Source organism: Drosophila erecta, unplaced genomic scaffold, assembly GCF_003286155.1.
Source record: "Drosophila erecta strain 14021-0224.00,06,07 unplaced genomic scaffold, DereRS2 tig00000055-arrow-pilon, whole genome shotgun sequence".
In the NCBI taxonomy this organism is placed as follows: Eukaryota; Metazoa; Arthropoda; class Insecta; order Diptera; family Drosophilidae; genus Drosophila; species Drosophila erecta.
This window is the reverse complement of record NW_020825200.1, coordinates 7,627,165-7,646,646: the sequence shown is the minus strand read 5'-3', so window position 1 is coordinate 7,646,646 and position 19,482 is coordinate 7,627,165. Positions and strand designations below refer to the sequence as shown.

The following is a 19,482-nucleotide window of genomic DNA, read 5'->3' as shown; positions in this document are numbered from 1 at the left end:
AAAAGCAATAATCATTTTAAAATTATGAATTTGATTTTAAATAATTTCAGAAATACGCTTATATTTATGATTTGATGTTAATAAATAAACGATCGCAAAATCATAAACTAAACACATCAAGTTGAAATAAATCAGTAAATAAATATACTTTTGTAAATAAAACTGAAATCAACTCAAATGTTTCATTTTTCAAGGGTCATACTTGGCTACACAATGGTTACAAAAAATTGGGGACACCCTGGATGATTATTTTATTATATGAAATAAACAAAGAAATATGTAATTGCAAAAATGTTCTGTGTTTTAATCGTTGTTCCGCAAAACCTTTGCCGTTATATATGTATTACTATACAATATTAATATGTGAATTTGCTATATGTAGGTCAGTTAATAAGCTACTTTGTTGAATGGAACATAATTCAAATTAACCACTTTATATTTCAAATTATAGCGCCAATTACCAACGGTTCCACTTTGACCTCGATATCGATAGCTCTGTTAAGCCGCTAACATTCTGGAAGAAGTTAACAGAGGTAACGAAACCATCTGGCAGCACTGGCGCAAAGCAACCCCAACCGTTTTGGCCAAATTCGAGTTGAGAGGACGCAAGTTCGAACGGCGAGGTATCGAGGAATCGTGCCCCAAGAGCAGCTATCTGGCCCCAAATAGCACCAAGAGCGCACTCAGTTCGTGGCGAGAATCTGGCGAGTGTGGATGCGTTCCGAGCAGAAACCGCGTCCAAACGAAAACTCCTTTCTGCCCAATGCAATCCGCTAAACCGATAAAACAGAAAGAGGATAGAAGTACCAACTCAAAGTGCAATATTAATTATCACACTAAAAGGCATCAAGTGCTTTTGACTGGCCCTAAAGTTTGGTTTAAAGTTTCAAAGCCAGTTCGAAAATCTCTGTATCCCGCAGGATATCTTCAAAATCCAAACTTTGGAAAAAAATCCAATACAGATATCTGTGTATATGTATGTATAATGTATGTACGTGACCGTGTGCCTGTGGTAGTGGTGGTGGTGCAATAATTGTGAGCGCCAAAAAGCCGAAGAGACGAAGCCGCGCAGTCAAATAAATCTCTCGTCTCTCGTCTCCGTTCGCGCTTCTCGTTTTCGCGTCGAGTCGCGCCGCTTTCTCCAGTTCGAAAGTCGCGTAGTAAAAAGTGTCGGCAAATCTGCGCCCTGCTGCACCACCCACCCACTCAGCCACCTTGGCCACTTTGTTTTTGGTCAAGACTTTCGCACACTCGACTTCGAAATTCGAAATTGCGAATTTGGCGCGCACCGGAGCATCAAGTAAGTGAGAAAGTGGGCGAGAGAAAGAGAGTCCTTTGAAGAGAGAGAGAGTGAGTGAGAGTCCCTGTGCCACCGTTGATTGCACAATAAAATGGGCAAAACAAAGAGCCAAATAACTAACGAAAGCGTTGGCGAAAATTACTAAATTCCCATAAATTGGCTGAAGTCTCCATTGCTATGAGCATAAATCATGATTCGAGCAAAGACGGAATGCTGCTCTAGTGTGTGCGTATGTGTGTGTGTGTTCGTGCAGGTCCTTGCGTTTTGCGCGCCCAAAGAAGTATGCTACGCCGTTTTACTATTTACTACTACGCACGCTCCCCCAAAAACACACCGACACTAGCACTAACACCAACACACGCACTCGCACTCACAGGGGCACATGGCACATAATAACGGTTTATCGTGTACTATAGCATAGCCACGCAGCTTACGCAGCTGCGTAAAATCTCAAGGCTTGACCAATACCCCGTAACCTCTGGTTGGCCTTCCAATTCCCAAACTCCCCATAAATCCCCATCCCAGGGTCCTGCCTCCGCACCATTGTAAGCTGTTTACCCATATATAACCAATATATACGCTGTATGCTGGGGTGTGTGTGCGCCAAGTCATTTTGAGGATTTTATTTTATTTTTTGGCATCACGTTTTTTATGTCCCTTTTCGTCTAGCACAGTCACAGATATCTACCTATCAAAAATCATAGCCAAAAAATGTCAATCCTATGAGATAAGTTACCACATTGTATTGCAAAGTAAGTCCGTGGGCTTCGTAGTAATTAGAACGAAATGGTGTCTTTTTATTCAGTTAATCAAATTTTCATATCAGTATCATGTTCTACTGAACCAATGGACAACTAATATGTAAATGGTCTTTCAAAATGTGTGACAATAAATATTTCATATGGACTGTTTAAGGGCGAACATTCAGCAGATTTATAACTTATCAACATTTTATCCAGCCAGACACACAGACATATACATAAGTCTTTGGTTGTAAAAAGTTTTGTACGCCGTCTATTGAAATTTTCGCAGGCACATTAATTCCATTACGAAAACTCCCAAGGCCATATTGCTTTTAAGCTGCCGCTCTGTGTGGCCCAAACAAAACCAAAAAGTCAGGCCAAACATAAAACGGCAAAGGCAAACAAAACAGAGAGGCAAAATGTGTGTGGGGAGTAAAGTGGGATAGGAAAGGGCGAATGCGCAGGATGGGGAAATGGAAAAAAGAATGGCAGGAGCTAGCGATATATGCGATATAATAAATCTTTTGTATAACACGCAAAACTTTATGAACGTGCGCCAACTATAAACTTTCACTTTCCAACAATGGGCTCGTCCGTTTGACGTTGCCTGATGCCAACGTTGCGTATACGCCATGTTGCACATGCTTTTAATTTTTTTATCACTATTACTTTGCTTCATTTTTCCCAACCGAGACCACTTCTGTTACCTATTACGATGGCTTAGTCTTAAATGTACGATTTTTTAGATTTATGCAGTTGTTTTTTTTTATTTAATTAATAGTGGAGTATTTTTTTAGGTCAAGTCAAGTTGATCATTTCTTCGATCTTACTAAAGATATTTAGGGGCTTAATAGAGAACATATCTAAGACTCTTTTAATTACCAATTAGATATCATCAAAATGTTAAATTATGCTTTTAGCAATAATAATGTTTCTATACGAGTATGTTCACGTACTTTCAAATAGTTGTAGGATCTTAAATTAAAAAAATTTTCCCTTCGACTGGTGATTTAAGTTGTTTAAACTATAAATTTATAACTTATCCTAGTTGAAAACGAGCATTTCACATAATTATGAATTATTTTAAGCAAAGATTTAAACAAGTTGTGGCATATGAGGCAACAGTGGTTAGATTATGGGTAAAGTTGCTTGCTTTTGAGGGCTTGCAACAAAGTCGTTGACTTTCTGTTGGTTCTGCATGCGGTGCCGGTTCGATGTCGCATCCCCAGCGTGGATGGCGCTCCACTTCTGTCAAACTTTTTGATGTTGAGGCAGATGGGAAAACGGGGGAGGGAATCAGAAAAGCGTGCAAAATCCGGTTATATATACACATATTTAGATATGTGGAAGGGGCAGAGACGCAGGGGCGGGCATGTGGATGTCTGAGTGCGTATTGGCCGCAATAAATAGTCCTTCTTTCTTTCTTTCTTGCGGATGTGGTTGTTGCTGGCCTGCGGAAGAGGCAAAGGCTTGCAGCGTGTTTAATGAAAATTATTACGCGATATCCTTGGGGACGCACACAAGGGTTCTGTGTGGGCCGGATGTATGGCAATGTGCGCCCTGTTAGGGGGTGGCATGCCCATACAAAAAAGGACGATTCTCTGGCGAATGTATGAGTGTGGGTGAATGAGTGTGGCCGCCTTCCCACACTGCGCATGTACGCCAGATTCGAGTTCGAGTTCGAGCTCGAATACATCACGAAGTTGCGCCTTTCTGCATCTGTGTGAGTTATGCTACTGCATATGTGTTCGTGAGGGGTAGTGGGTGGAAACGCATTTCTAGGTCAAATCCACATGGAGCCAGGGAGTGAGCCCCATCCCCGTCCCCGTCCCCGTCCCCGCCCACAACCAAAATCGTAAAAACATATATTACTGAAATATTTCTGGTCTGTTTGTGAACCAAAATAAAACTATTCGTGAGCCAGTTAGTTCTCTTTTCCTTATTTTCGAAATAAATACCCATAGCAAGGCCGCAGGTCAAATTTTCGCATACTTAAATAAGTTTCGGATAGATTAATATATTCATAGATATAAAGCATAGATATTAAGCATAACCTAATTGATATTTTTTGCGTTTTTATTAGATTCCTGCGAAATAATTTAGTCATAACAATCATTAATGATTGCATATAAAACGTTGTAAGACTTTTCCCATTGCAGCATTAAATAATAAATACTTTTTTCTTTTTCAGGTTAAAACACACACTTAACCACATATCCCACTTCCAGATCAATTAACACTAGTCAACAAAAATATAACCGGCCAAAATAGGTGTAAAACGATGTTAAACATACCCGGTATAAGCAATACAGACTTTTGGCAACAAAAAGTTTGTGACTTTCAAGCGATTAAAGCGAGTATATGAAAACGCAATCGAAACTGAAATTATTTCTAACAATGCAGAGAAAATGTTCCAAAAAGTGTGAATAGGTGAAACAAAATCAATTAATTTCATATGTGAACTGTTCTGTGGTGTTTAACCCAAGTGCCGAGCACGAAACAATAAAAAGAATTTATACATTTCGGAAATTAAAAGCAATCGATAGTGAGTGTAGCCGCAAACAAGGGATTCGTGAATCGTGAACAATCAAAAACAAATTGATCCACATAAATACGCAAACGGACAGCAAAACAAGCGAAAATGGAGAGCAAACATTGGAGCTGCTTTGTGGCCATTGTGCTGGGTGTGCTTATATTCAAAATGCACATATTTGTTGCATTCGCCGATCAGGATGAGGATATACCGCACAACGAGTAAGTATTATTCATCATCCAGCATCTGACATCCGACTGGTAGCACCAACAGTTTCAATTATGCGTTTGCCCAATATTTTGGCAATTTCCTCGGACAGGAAATTAATTGAAAATTTGTTTATTGTGCCCGAAGCGTTTTTCCCCAGCTCATTGTTCTATATACGTATATAATCTACCCCTGATTTCTCGCAAACAATCCAACACGTATGCAAATTTAAACTGTTTTTACTCTTGACTGGGCGAGATTTGTTGCATAAATAGTGGAGCTAAAATAATTGAAGTGTTGACGGGAGAAGTGAGATGTTTGTAGATTTGAGGCTGAGAAGCACCAAAAAATTAATTTGAACTGATAATAAAATTTTAGGATAACTATTAGGTTTTAAGAGTTAAAATAGGTGTTTTTTTTTAGGGGGTTTGTTTTTTAGTCACAGTAATCTCCTAAAATAAACCTTCGCAATATTTGTTAATTATTTCATAGTCAAAATGTTAAAAAAACGTTTTTTAATGACCCATAAGGATTTTATGAGCACTAAATCGCTTTTGTAAAACTTTTGCCATTAGTTTTCGTTTATAGACCGATTTATTTCTTTTATTTATGATTATTACTTTGTTTACCACACACAGATTGGAATAAAATCCGCTCTTCCTTCTTGCTTGATCTTTATAGTTATAGTTATTATATGCTTCGAACGAGAAGATAAAATTCTTAGAAATAGCCAGTTTCACTAAAAATGTGCATAAATGAAAAATAATGAATGACAAAATGGCATAAATGAAGGAAGTGCCTCCCATTAAGTATACGACAAGATGTTTATAAACTTTATACATTCTGGTAGGGAAAAAATTAGGGTCTGACTTTCTGATGTGGCGACGCCATACTTTTTGCCTGATGGTTCGCAGTGTGCGTATCTAATGGATATATAATAGGATTTTGCAATTAGCTTCACACGGCGACTGGTGGGTGGTGCGGTGGTGCGGTGGGTCGGTGGTTCGGTGGTGCAGAGAAAGACAGCACACGTAACCGCAACGCTCACTTGGCTAATTAACCCAAAAACCAACTGCCATTTGCAGGGAAGGACAACTGTCGACTGATGGGAATTTTGGGGGCCTATGGGTTGGCAGAGACCAGAAACCGGAACAGACACACTAAGTGATTTTTTTGGGGCTCTGTTTTTGTATCTAATGTCACTTTTATTCATTCAAATTAATTTTGGCATGGGGTTTTTGTGTTGAAATTCAATTAGTTATTTGTTGAAGCGTTTCTGCCTTTAGGTTAACTTTGCTGTCAATTTTTTTTACTTTTAATATTAGATAGTTTTTCTTTTGCTTTTCGGGAGCTACTATATTTAAATTGATGTAAAGTAAAGTCCATTTTCTAATACCCTGTGCAAGCTATTAGGCAAGTATTCTGAAGGATAATCTCCCTTTACGGCCTATTAGTTGGAACTTTTGGCTAAAATATGACCCGTGTCATAAGCAAACTCTCTTAACTTCCTTACTTCTCTTCAATTTTCGTTATTTTTTGGACTGCTGACATGTTGTGGCACATGCGTAAAATAAATTTCATTAATTTGAAAAACAAACTTTTGCTTTCGCTGTTGGCCGGATTTTATTCGACTCGACTCTCCCCTTTCCTGCCCGGTCGTCCACGTTGCCGTTTGCTTTATGTCACTGCAGAAATTCAATTAAATTTATTTCAACTTTGCTGGCAGGAGGCGAAAGCTAGCAGGCCGCTCGAGTTGCCTCTGCCTTGAGGGTCCAGCTTTGACGATTATGTCTTGGCATGCCCCGATGGTGACGATGATGAAGTTGGTCCTGTTTCTGGATTCCGGTCCCATAGCAGGCAAATGGTACTGTGCCCAATGCCTTTGCTTTGACCCAAATCCCGCTGCCCATTGAAGGCGAAGTCGAAAGCGCTGTTCCTTCTCGGCTGGCTCGCTTTCCCTTTGGACTGGCCTTCACGAACTGAACGGGTTTTCCATGGGCCTTTCCCACTTGCCTCATTTTCAGTTGTAGTTATAGCCATCTTCCATCGCCTTTTTAATGCATGCCTCGTTTGCTTAAGCATCCCCGTCCCTCTTATCCTTTTCCATTCGAAGGCAGTTGCATTGACAGCGTCTTATGGGTCACGTGCCGTGGCCAGAAAACTTTAAATGGTGGAAAGGAGGACATGCTGTCCTGTGTCAACACGATTGTTACATGATTCGTTTGCTGGCTCGGCCTGCAGATGAGCGATCGATTCGAGGACTCACACAACACGGCTGCAATTAATCGAATTGAAGGACTTTCGCTATGTGCCAGTGAAGGTTTTAAATGGCCCATTGTTAGTTCTTAATAAATAGGTGTCAACGAAAAGCTTTTGATAATGAAGTTGGCTAATTGACATTTTATATTAATATATTTATAGACATGTCAACTTTTGTGGCAAAACGTGATTTTACATTTAACTTTACAGCACGAGACGCCTTGTCTTAATATTTTACTCGTCCACTACCATTGAAAATGCCCTTTCAGGACATATAAGACAAGCCTCTAGCACGTACTATTAACATGTTCTAAAATATATTATTACCATTTTTGTGAGTTATATCGAAAGTGTATTCCCTTCTTGATGGCATTTTGTTTTTGTGCAACTGGCACGCTTGCTGATTTAAGCCATTTTGCAAAAGACACAATTCGCTGTTTTTTCTCTTGGGCGTGGCAGATCTAATTACCGTAGAGGCAGCTTAAGTGAATAAATAAAGGAAAATCAACAAAAAGGAGGCAAACAGAGCACTAACTACTTATGACAACTGACAGTGAAAGTGCATTAAGCAGAAGTTGAACCAGAGACACAAACAGAAGCGACTAAAGTGCCATGTCTAGAGCATTATTTTGGTTTTTATTTTCCACCCACCACCAGTCGTAATTACCATTTAGTTTTATTTTAGCGCGGAACACAACAAATTAATTAACTAAAAATAGCTTCGTATTTAAAATACGAATTTTTATCATAGTGCTGCATGCATAATCTTCTATCTATCTGAACTAATACTAATACTAATCAAAAAGAGTGACTAAAAATTGAAACTGACTAAAAAGAGTGAAATAAATTGGTTATTTTGCTTAAGAGTGATAGTAGCCACTCGATCAAAAATTGCATTGCGTGTATACTCTGTGTTTTAGAGGTACAAGGAAGGTTACTGGAATTAAATTCTATTTTCCATTTGGTATTTGCTCGAATATCTTGGTACCTCGGCACACACTGAGGGTTGCATTGAAGTGCGCTCTTGTGATTGCGCATTCAAGTCTGCTGGCAGCGCCAGAAGGGGACTCATTTCAATTTCAATGATGCAAAATGGCAAAAACCCATTGACCTACTCTATAGGACTACACCTACCACCGCCAGTCCATTTCCACCTGCCTTGGCATAAACTCTCCACCCGAAAAGTGAGAAACTGCTAAGACAAACGAGAAACGACCGAGCTGCACAAAACAGTGAAAAAGTCAATGGAACTGGTTCGATGGCTTTGGGTATGCATATACACTTGGTACTTGAGAATGACATACGTAGTTAGTTCGTGCTCAAAGAGCTGAGACAGAATGGAAAGTCACTACGTATACACCTGAGCACCTACCGCCTCATCGTCACGAACATATGTACATAGTTTTAGCCATTGTCAAGTTTCTGGCCAAGCAACAAGAATACAAAAAGCAGAAAGGAAGGAAGGAATATCTATGTATAGAAATGTGACTTTTTATTTTGCCGGTCACCGCAAGCACCAGAAAGAGTCCAAAGAATCTGCAAAAAAGAATCTCTTCTACTTCGGGCCAAGAAGATGACGTTGATGGCCTTTCATTGCAGTTTGCTGCTTTGGACCGGATTTTCAATGTTTTTCTTGTAACTTTTTATGTGTGCCATATTCTCTGCGTATATTTCTGGCATATTTTTTTATAAAACCAAAATATAATGGAATGCTTCTATATTTAAAACCAAATTTGTGTTGGGAGTGCCTGCTTTTGTATTTTTTAAATAAGGTTTTGAAAAGTTGTTTTTCGGCTTCAAGAAAGTTGTGTAAAATATTCTGTATATTTTTTAACTCGATTTTATGTGGAGGAAATCCTGCTAATTGTTGGTTTTCCAATTCGATAAGTTTGTTTTCGAAATTTGCAATGAGGTAATCTTTTTATTTATTATTCTACTTCATTTCGGCTTGAACAACTTACGTACTGCCATTAACATTCATATTACATTCGTTTAACTCGTTTGTTTCAACCACCCATTTGTAGTTAACGCTTCCATGGTGTGGCTATAATTGTGACCACTTGACCCTACCATCATTTTGCCAGCTCTTTGTTGTTGCCAGCCATCAGCATTATCCAATTTCAATCACTTTGTTGGCCACTTTATTTCGCTCCATTGTCTACGCTTTATTGCTGCGGGCCACGAAGATGCGGGAAGAGATGCTGCAGCCTCTGGTTTCTGCCTCCTCGGGAGTTTCCGTTTATAATACAATTTTCATATAATTTAAATTCATTTTTGGCATCGCTCGAGCCATAAAACTTTGTCTGTAGCCCGCTTGACTGCAGTTGCACTTCCTTCCCATCGCAATCTGCTGTCTCCTCACCCCCCTACAACCCAACTTTGCACCACCCGCCTCCCTTGTTGGCCATATAGCATATAAACATGCGCTTATTTTGTATCTAGATGGCAGAGAGAGACAGAGAGAGAGAGAGAGAGAGAGAGAGCTCGCCGTCGGCTCAACATAATCAACATTGCGTATACGCAACGTTGCTGCGGTTCGAGTTTCCTTGGCTTCACCCACCTCCCTCTCCTTGCCACAGTATTGATATTGCAGATAATGCCATAAAATTGTCCAAATATTTTTTGGGGCATTATTCTGCAAGGTCCTTACTCTGGCTCAACTTGATTTTGCTTTGCTCGTTGTTTCAATTTTTTCTCGTTTTCCTTGGTTGTATCAACACTCCGACTTCGGCTCCTCCTCCCTAATTTTCAATTTTCTGTTGCTTTAGACACATTTCCCCCCTCCATGGACTTGTTTTATGAGCACTCGTTGGGCTGCTTTTGTTTTGCTTTTGACTTTCGCGTTTAGATTATAAATGTTTGGCAAATGTTTTCACAATAGTTGGCTGTTGGTCCTGTTGTTATCCCTCGACCCTTGGGAGTTTCCCCCTTCGCATTCGATGGTCATCCGTAATGAGTTTGGCTGCCGTCTTGGGTCTTTCTCAAGTGGGTTGGACTTTTGGTGGTAGTCGATTTACCTTTTTTGTTCTTAAGTCTTCCATGAGCAAATTTTACTTATTAGCAAACATTGTCCAAATGCGCTGCCAAGTAGGTTTATGTTAATGCAAATATTGGTTGCATTATATCCGCAGCCAGATATATAATGCTCTCATTAACCAATTGTAGGCTTAAACATAATGGGTTGGAAATAATTTATGCGGAATTTTAAATCGATTTTAATTGATTTTTAATCAGCAATGGTATGGTGATGGTACGTTGAGTAGCAATGGAATTGTAGGCTAATGACCTGGAAGCTACGATACTTGTATGCCAATGTCGAAATTCACGCTTAAATTTCCATCGAGTTCCATCGAGCATGAATAAAAAAAAGAGTAAATCCCCAAAGACAGTCATTAGTTAAAGCTTAACTTTTAGAATTATTTACATGCGCAAATTTAATTTTATCAAATTTACTTAAACTATCCATTTACTGACTTTTTCAGGGTTCGCAATTGGGCCTTGAAGTTCGGCGTTGACTTGTGGGAGTTTGGACGGCAATTCACCAAAATGACCGAGATCAGAAATGTAAGTAATTACGTGAACGTTATGTCTAGAAATTCGATGGCCGCGATAATACAAGCATATGTATCTGATAATGCTGACATGTGGCTACGACCAATCGCCCGGGTTAATGGCTACGATGGCTGTTTGGCTTGGGCTTAGTCGAAACAAATTCACTTAAGCTCTGTGGCCACTTAGTTGAACTTATCGAAAAGCAAGAATTTATCGATAAAAGCTTTGAATGGCTCGGCTTAGAGGGAGCTTAACTAGCAAATGCGTCAATTTTTCGTGTGTTCCTTTGACGTTCTTGTTCCTCTGGCTTCTTGATATGGTGTGTTGTTTTGTTTGGTTTGGTTTTGCTTTGTTGCCTGCTGTTGGCCTTAATGCAATTTAAACACAAATAGGGCTAATTGGGGGGGTTAAATCGTGGGTTAAGCGGGCTGATATAAGTACACGACACACTGCCATCCATGTTCACAAGCGCGACTTTGCCAGTCGCATACTTTCGCGTTTAATCAGACGTGCCTAAGTTTATTGACCGAGTGTGTACTTTAAGATTATGTGCAAGGGTACTATGTTTTTGCGCGTCTGCATACAGAAAACAAAGTGTTTTCTTTATACTCTACGTTATATGATAAGTAACGATTGGAAGAAAGTAAAGATTTGGTTGTAGTATTCAAAGAGCTTAACACAAAGAACCTTACATTTTTAAATTATACTATCAAATTTTACTAATATTTACTTTCAATGATCTAGTATCATATATCAATATAATATATTTTTTAATAAAGCTTTAATAATGGAAATGTATCATGGAAATAGCCAAGAAAATGTACACTGACTTATTACTCTGAAATAAAGCCTTAAACAACATTTTATGCACAAAATAAACAAATCACTTAGTGGCATTAAAAGCGTTGATGGATGTAAATGAGCGTATGACCATTTTTAAATGAAGTATAGGCTGGAATGGCTGAAGGCCCAACGGGGCCCAAATAAGGGTATAAATATCGGGCGCATTATACAGAGAAGCAGGGCAGGAGAAAGAACAAGGATCCTGGCGGGAGAAGGGGCATGCGAGAAAGGAGAGCTGCGGAGGAAGCGACAGGATTCGGAGCCAGAAAGGCAGCTAAAATGCAAATAAATTTGCTGGCTGTGACTGTCATTGAGTCTGTAATTGTCAAGTGCCTTGTTGCTGTTGCTTTGCTGTACGTGTGTGTGTTGGTGTGTCATTGTTGTTGTGCCTGTTGTGGGTGTATGCGTGTGAATGGGTGTTGGGATGTGCGTGTGTGTGTGTGGGTGTGGGTGTTGCTGGCGCTGACAACGTTTGTTTGTGTTAATTTAAAGCGCACGTACAACGGCAAAAAATGATAACCTACGACCAGATTGAATTAAATATCAAGTATTCGCCGCGTTGTACGGTTGGCGTAAATGGTCCGCGGCTATGTGTGTGTGGGCAAGTATTGCTATGCGCTCCATGAACATTATATCATACAATTTTGTGCGTCTGTTGGTTGATCTGTTCTTAAGTTGGCTTTTCTTATACGTTATGTGAACACCGCCCTTGTTAACGCCTTTCGCTTTGGCATCAACCTTCAAAGCTATGCCCGATAATTATGTTTAAGATAATTAATATTTAATTAATTTAACTCGCCTTTCTATAATAGATAAAGGTTAGGAAGGCACTAAAAGAAACTATGTATTTGTACTTTGGCGCATAACTCTGCAGTTTGTGGATGGTTTTGAACATTTTCAGCCAAAGACTGCTACTATTAGAGTCCAAACGAACATGTAAACTGCTCGACATTCAATTTACATGTAAATAACATTTTTAGCTACACATTCCAAAAGTCTATATAATCAAAAGAAAAATTAGAAATAACAGACACTCTCGTTTTTCGAGAAAACGATTATTTGTTCATTGTGTGTGTGTATGAGTACAGTTACGTTCAAAATTGTAGAGCCTTTTTGAATGGTATGATTTTTTAACGAACTAAATGAATACGAGTTAGTATGTATTCATTCGGTCATTTTCATTTTAATTTTAATGCTGACACAGCTGGTTTTGGACAAGTTGTCCTTAAAAAAAATATGTTGTTACCGAAAAATAAATATGAAAGGGGAAAGTGGGCAGCATTGTGGGTGTGTTCTCTTCTTCCTTATATTTATTCGCCTTTTCCTGTTGTTTTGCTGTAGCTGCCTTTTCTTTTCTATTTTGGGTAGCTGTTTTTTCCGTTTGGCGTTTTAAAGTAGCATAATAAAAAGTAAAACAAATGCAGCGCACACGTTCAGTTATGCGAAAGGCGTCGCAGGACAACAGGGACACCAAGGACACCAGCAATCCGAAGACCAAATGGCTGCGACGAAGGAGAAACACAGTGAGAATGGAAAGGAGCGTGTGTGTGTGTGTCTGTGTGTGTGTTTGTGTTTGTGTGGAATGCCTGTGCGTGGCGCATATTCATTTATTTTATTTTCCGTATTCTTTTGGCTCAAAAGTGCTTAGCGCTGACTAGCTAAAAAAGTATCTACCTAAGTCATGAAATATGTTCTTCAGACAGATACAACCTTCAAGCGGATTCAATGGCCCATGCGAATTTGGCATACCCTCTCTCACAAATAATAAAATTATGAATTACAACAAAATAACATTAGATCTCACTTGTCGAATTGTTACTGTACTGTAAGACTAAAAACATTTAAAAATAATCCGGTTGCCAAGACTACTTAATCAGCATACTATTGGTGTACGTTGGTGAATAATTCTATTATTATCCCATGTAAATAAATAATTATACGTCATTTCATATAAGTAAATTCGAAAAAACCTAATCAAAAGTGCCAGCCGTTCCTGGTAGCTGAGCGTATTAATAATTTATTTTAGATTTCAGTTTTGTGGCTTATCGCTACTTTCAATGCACTTCTATAGAATGCATTTCATTCGTTATAATAATTCAGTCCATGAAATATTGGAGCGTTGAGCATTACCTAAGATATTGCAACGGAAATAGAGTTAGACGCATTATACAACCAACTAACTTGCATATGGCGGCCACCTTTTGTCAAACGTGACTGAAAAGAAAGGGTTTTATCGACAAAATAGCAACACAAATGGACAAAATGACAGGAGCACTCTCACATTGCGTATGTGTTGTCATTATGGCAAATGATGATGATGTGCAGCTAACGGTGATGCTGATCATTGTCTAACAGCTGGGCTCACAACTCACATCACTTGCAGTGAAATATGGGTCAAATTCATGTGAAAATTGCCTTCTCGCTTTCTACTTGCTTTGCAGGCAAATAAATTTAAGCGTGCCCTCATTTCGCACGTAATACAAAACTTTTTAAGCAGCGCGAGGGAAAAATATAAGAAAACAAAACTGGCGCGTGCTGTCGTTTTTCTTCGGCGTCCAGCCTTCGCTTTCCCTCACAATTTCCCATTTTCCCTGCTCTATTTCATATTCCTAGCCAACTCCCACTGTAAGTGGCATGCAAATTATTGTTTCCTGCCTCTGCCAGCTTTTCAGCTCTTCTACTTGGCATTCTGCTCGACGCTTATTGAAGGTAAAAGTAAACCATCTGTAAGACGAGTTCATGTTCGTGGCAGAAAATCTTAATCCTTAAAGCTTTTCAAGCAATAAACCAATTTTGCGGACTATTACATTTTATTATCTAAATTGCTCAGAGGTAATATTATGATGATGTTTTCTTCAAACAGCAAAACCATTTTATTTTAAGTTCCAGCTGCGCACAATTAAACATAAAAGCATTTTCATTTTTAAATTCATTTAATTTGGATTCACTGCCTGAAATTACGATTTCGTTGTGAATTTATTTTAGTAAAAACTCCTTTCTTTGCCTCCGCAGTGTGCCCGCCATCTAAGCAATTATAATTTTCCGTGTGCAGGAGCTGGGCCCCAAAATGCAGATTGTTGGTCATTTGTTTGGGAAAGTGGTTGCCCACTCCACCGATACCAACTACACATCAGCATGCAACTCCCACGCGGCGATTCTGCACCATTTCCCAGAGTTTTGGTGACAAATACAAAGGCCTTGTTAAGGGCCTTGTGGCTTAAATGGGCAAATGGGCAAATGGGGGCGGACACCGTGCTTGGGCTCAGAGAGATCGAGTTGGTTTTGTGTGTTTGGCTAACTAAGTGTGTGGCGAACAGTGTTGCGGACTGCAAAGAGACTAATCGTAAATCAAGGCGACGACTCGGCGACGCACTTGGGGGTTTGGGCATGGGGATCCACCGGAATGGCTGAGGGCAGCCGAAGCTGCTTTATGGAGCTACTCTCCACTGGCTTTTGTGCGGTCCAAAATGCATTCGAGCCGCACACCCACACAGTCCTTGATCCTCTTCATCTATATATATACTTTAGATATATATATATTATATGCAGAGATGTGCGTCGGTGTAAGGCCAGGTCTTGTCTATGCAAATATTTAAGTCTGTCGTTGTCGTTTGGTGGCGAAAATGCGAGCATGACATACAGCTGGCGGCAAATAAATGTTAGGTGGGCGGATACTTCCCGGAACTGGTACTTAATGAAAGTATAAAGCAAGTTAAATATTTAATTTCATCAAATCCTCGGGGGTTTCTTCCATTAAATGGACGAAGCAAGTGCCAGGTGGAATGACTCAACTCCCGGTAGGTTATATATTTGCTTAATTAGCTACAGCATAATTAAAGGCTGCTTTTAAAGATAAAAATCACTAAAGTTTATCACGGGACAGTGATAACACCTCCATTCAACTGCTAGTCATTAAAAAGCAGAAAAACACGCTCATTAAAACTTTAATGCAGCTCGTGCGCAAAATATAATCGAAATTATCAGCGCAAGAAACAAATCAGCAGAATCTATCGCAGCAGGAAAAACTGCAAACTTCAGTATGCAAAAAGTGAAGTAAAATATAAAAACATGGCTGTGCTGAAAACTAGTCCAAGAAATCTGTACTTCACTGAACAGGGAAACATGCGCGTTGATGCGAGACATTGTTGCTCGCTTTTCCGAAGGTTTGGGGCCCCAAGACTCGTTGGCGCTACAAACAGGAGTTGAGCAGCGACAGCGACATCTTCATTAAAATCTAATTAGCGCATTTCCAGACCAGGCCACAAAATGCCAAACCAGACCAAAGAGTTGCTCCGCTTTCGGAGCCCGTGGTGGCACTTTGGAGCATTATAACTCAGACAAGAGGAAGCCAGGGCGAAAGTCAAATGCACTGGAGGGAATGCTAACTTTAATGATATCGCTTTAGTTAGTACATTTCGCTTACGAAATATTTAGAGCCTATGGCTTAAAAAAATATATTAACCGTGTTAAGCATACACAATTATACACATTATGTTCAACGCAAGCCGCTTTGAGTGCTGCTCGTTAATTAATCGTTGATAAGCTTAGGAAATGAAATTATTCTTTGGTCTTTCTTTTGAAAACGCTGTATAGAGAAGTTATGAAAGAGGGTACACTAATGCAATTTCTTGAATCTGAGAATATAGTTTGATAAGCTGTGTTATCACTCATTCAAATAAAGTAATTCTTGAAACATGAATTTCATTGAACACATACACATATTTATATGTAAGTGCATTCAACTCTTGCGACAGATGCCTTTGAAGTCCTTGTTGTTTGTTTCAGTGCAAAAGAAGTTTGAAATTTGCATCTGAGCTCTGCATCTCTGCCAGAGTTCAGGTCCAGGTAGCCGACGCTGCTGTTGCATCTGCTGCTGCATGCGTAAGCTGCTTAACTTAAGATGGAATTCAACAGGAGCAGAAGCCAAAGCTCAGGAATGCTCCCCCCCTCCCCGGATGTCCTTGCTCCAGTTAAAATTCTGCACCAGCTGCATACGCACCCGCTGGTGGGTGGTTGGGCGAGGAGTACGGTGGGTGGTGCGGTTGGCAGAGGTCCGCTGGAGGGCTCCTCCTTGCGCAACATTTTCCAGAGTCAACCGCAATATGAAAACTTTCTATGGCTGCTGCTGCTGCTGCTGCTGCTGCTGCTGCTGCTGTTCTCGCTCTTCGAGTGCTACCCATATTGTATACATATTGTATATAGTTTTTTGTGCTACCATCCCTGCAGTCCCCCCGCCGCCACACTCCCGGTACTTCCCATCGTGACAGGACACTGTTACACACACACACAAACACAGCACACACACTTACATGCGTGTGTCCTTCAGGCGTGCATTGCATTTCGATGTTGCTCGCGTGGAAATTGCTTTATAAAATGTTGCCATCGCATGAAAGTTGGGTGAGGTTTTGTGGGCGTGGCCCGTGCAGTCGTGGCTAATATCTTGCCCGTCCCGCAGATATATACATACAATATAGAAGTAGAAACTTGTTCCTTCATTGATTCTTTTTTTTTAATTTTTTTTGTTAAGCTTCGGCTTCTTGCTTGACATTCTTTTAATTTTCAATGGATTGCCTTTTCGATTTAACCTTGCTCTACTCCTTTTTTGACCATTGGCTTTGAATTGGAAATAGTTTGCTAATGGTTTTTGCAACTGCTATAAATCATCTTTGCGGTTAAAAGTTTGGAGGATCGCTAACTTGTACAAAAGAAAAGTGCTTGAAATTGGCTCAATTTTGATGTGTAGCCAGCATTGAACTTCTAATTTGATTATCCCTTGAAGCGATCTTTATTAATGATTTCGAAAATTCAATTATTTCCCTAGTACGCGCCACTTTAAAGCTCCCACATGTGAGTCCATTGGAGTCGGCATGTATAATGCTCAGTGGTATTACAAGTAAGACAAAGCGAGTGATAAGCTCCTTGTGCCAGTAATACTGCCTTTTTTTGCACAATTTTTGTGGGTGATATTTTTTTTTGGTCCACCAATGAATGCCTCAAAGAGACTTCTTCCTGCAGTTTTAGTTCTGTGGTCACACACAAGCATTCAAATGGTACATGGTTGGATTTTGGCTCAGGCCTCAAGTATTTGCAGCGTGTGTGTGTTCCATTCACACTTACACTTACAAGTGTGCACAGAGAAAAAGTTATGGTACACTTACAATTTAGCCAAATGGCTTCTGTTATTGAAGTGTGCTGAAAATGATGCCTAAGTAATCTGATGTTCGTACCAAACAAATTATAAAAATTAAGTGTTTCCTACAAAATTGTTAAATGGATTGGTTGGATGTCTAGCTTGGGTAAATGCTTAAGTTTTGTAAAATAATATAATATATTTTTTTGGAATGTATATGTATTCATAGCCAGTTTCATAGCAGTTTCTTGTCTGCTGCTGCTGCTGGCACTGAATCAGTTAAGAAAAGTTTCCTAATTAATTCGCTTGGGACATGTACAGACGCACACAGGACTTTGCGTCCTTCTTTTCTTTCTCTTCGCGCTGCAGTAGAAATATAATTTAACTGACAGTTTGTTTGAAAAGTGACAATTTGAAATGGGCGTGGCCAACGCCCCCGTATAACTCCATTTCTAAATTGCTAATTTGTGGCACTTAAATAAATGGAAAAGTCATAAAATGCATTTGCCTGCGTTGCCCATTTCTCTTCCATTTGCCTGCTACTCTTTCGATTATGATTATGGGAATTCATCAGGGAGAAAAGCTAACGGAGAGGAAAACTCATTCAGAATTTTCCATTAAAGCAGATGACAACACGTTCAATAGAAAAATCATTAAAATGGCGATGGGCATCTTCGCGTGCGTGTGCTGGCTGTAGTAACTGGTGAGGAAAATCAGGGCAAAATGCTGGGGCCACTAACTTGGCCACCAAATGCGTGCCTCTGCTTCAATCTGAAACTAGAATGTGTGCGTGTCTCACTTCAGTTAGCGAAAGTTCCATTTGAGTGAGTGTTATGGGGATAAGTGCAATGAATTGTGATAATAAGAGTTATATACGCAGTTGCGAAAGCTTATGCATGGCTTTCAATATATGCAGTTTATATGTAGTTTATATTTAGTAGAGAAATAAATGTATGATTACAATCAATTAAATTTCAGTGGTTAGTTAAACTTCTTAATTTGATCGACTTGTATTTCATTTTATGACCAACGGCACTTTGAGAATGGCACCGTAGCCCCGCCTTTATCTAATGAAAACCTCATTTAATTAATAAGATACATTAAAATCAATTTAGTATCAGTTTGAGAGTCGCCTGAAGCCATAGAAACTCCGCCCACTTAAGTAATTTCACGTTCAGATTGCCATTTCCGAGGTACATCAACCTTTTATGTTGGACAATAAGAAAGCGCAAAAGTTTTATGGCCCCTTAACCCTTTTTTGCTTTCGCGAACCGGCGCCCATCACTTTTATAGTTTATGCCTGTAGAATGTACTGAGAATTGTGTATCTGATGATTTCGTTTTTTCATTTACAGCGCTTCAAGGACACCGAAATCGAAGTGAAGCGCAAGGATGGTATTATCCTTCTGCGTGAATTGGCCGCCGAGGTGAAGAACTTTATGGATTTCAAGCGCAATGCTGTCATGGTAAGTGAAAACCTTCGACTCTTCCCTCAAATCTCCAAACCTCCTGCTCTTGTACACTTGCCGAATTTTTTTAAGGAGTATAGAGTTTAACAAATTGAAAAATAGGAATTGGATAGATTGGTTTGAATGTCTTTTGGGTTTGAAAGAAGTTCTGTTAGGATTTTTTTTTTTAAAACGTGTTTTTTGTTTTGTAAAAGTTAATTAACAATAATACTAATTTAGTGTCAGTAGATCGTCATTCTCTTATTCAAATGAATAGCACAGCTACTAAAGACGATTAACCTTTCGCGATGTGTCAATGAAGAAATTGTGTTCCGATTTTTGTTTTAACTGCACCAAGCGCAAACTTTCTGTTCATCGGATGTGCCTACAATTGACAAGTGGCTCAATCTCTCAAAAGCTCAAGGGAATGGCGACGGCACTCCAACTCTCAACTTTAAAGGTGGGGGG

The 19,482-nt window shown here is 39.5% G+C and overlaps 1 protein-coding gene across 1 annotated transcript in view; it reads left to right on the top strand.

Annotated features, from left to right (window-relative positions):
- The first annotated feature begins 579 nt into the window (after positions 1-579).
- Positions 580-19,482, top strand: part of LOC6541824 (voltage-dependent calcium channel subunit alpha-2/delta-3) — a 37,979-nt gene continuing 19,076 nt past the window's right edge. The window contains exons 1-4 of the mRNA XM_001968948.3: positions 580-1,300; positions 4,235-4,797; positions 10,525-10,606; positions 18,922-19,032. Coding sequence (XP_001968984.2) covers positions 4,685-4,797; positions 10,525-10,606; positions 18,922-19,032 — 306 coding nt within the window. The 5' untranslated portion in view covers positions 580-1,300; positions 4,235-4,684. The remainder of the gene's footprint in view (positions 1,301-4,234; positions 4,798-10,524; positions 10,607-18,921; positions 19,033-19,482) is intronic.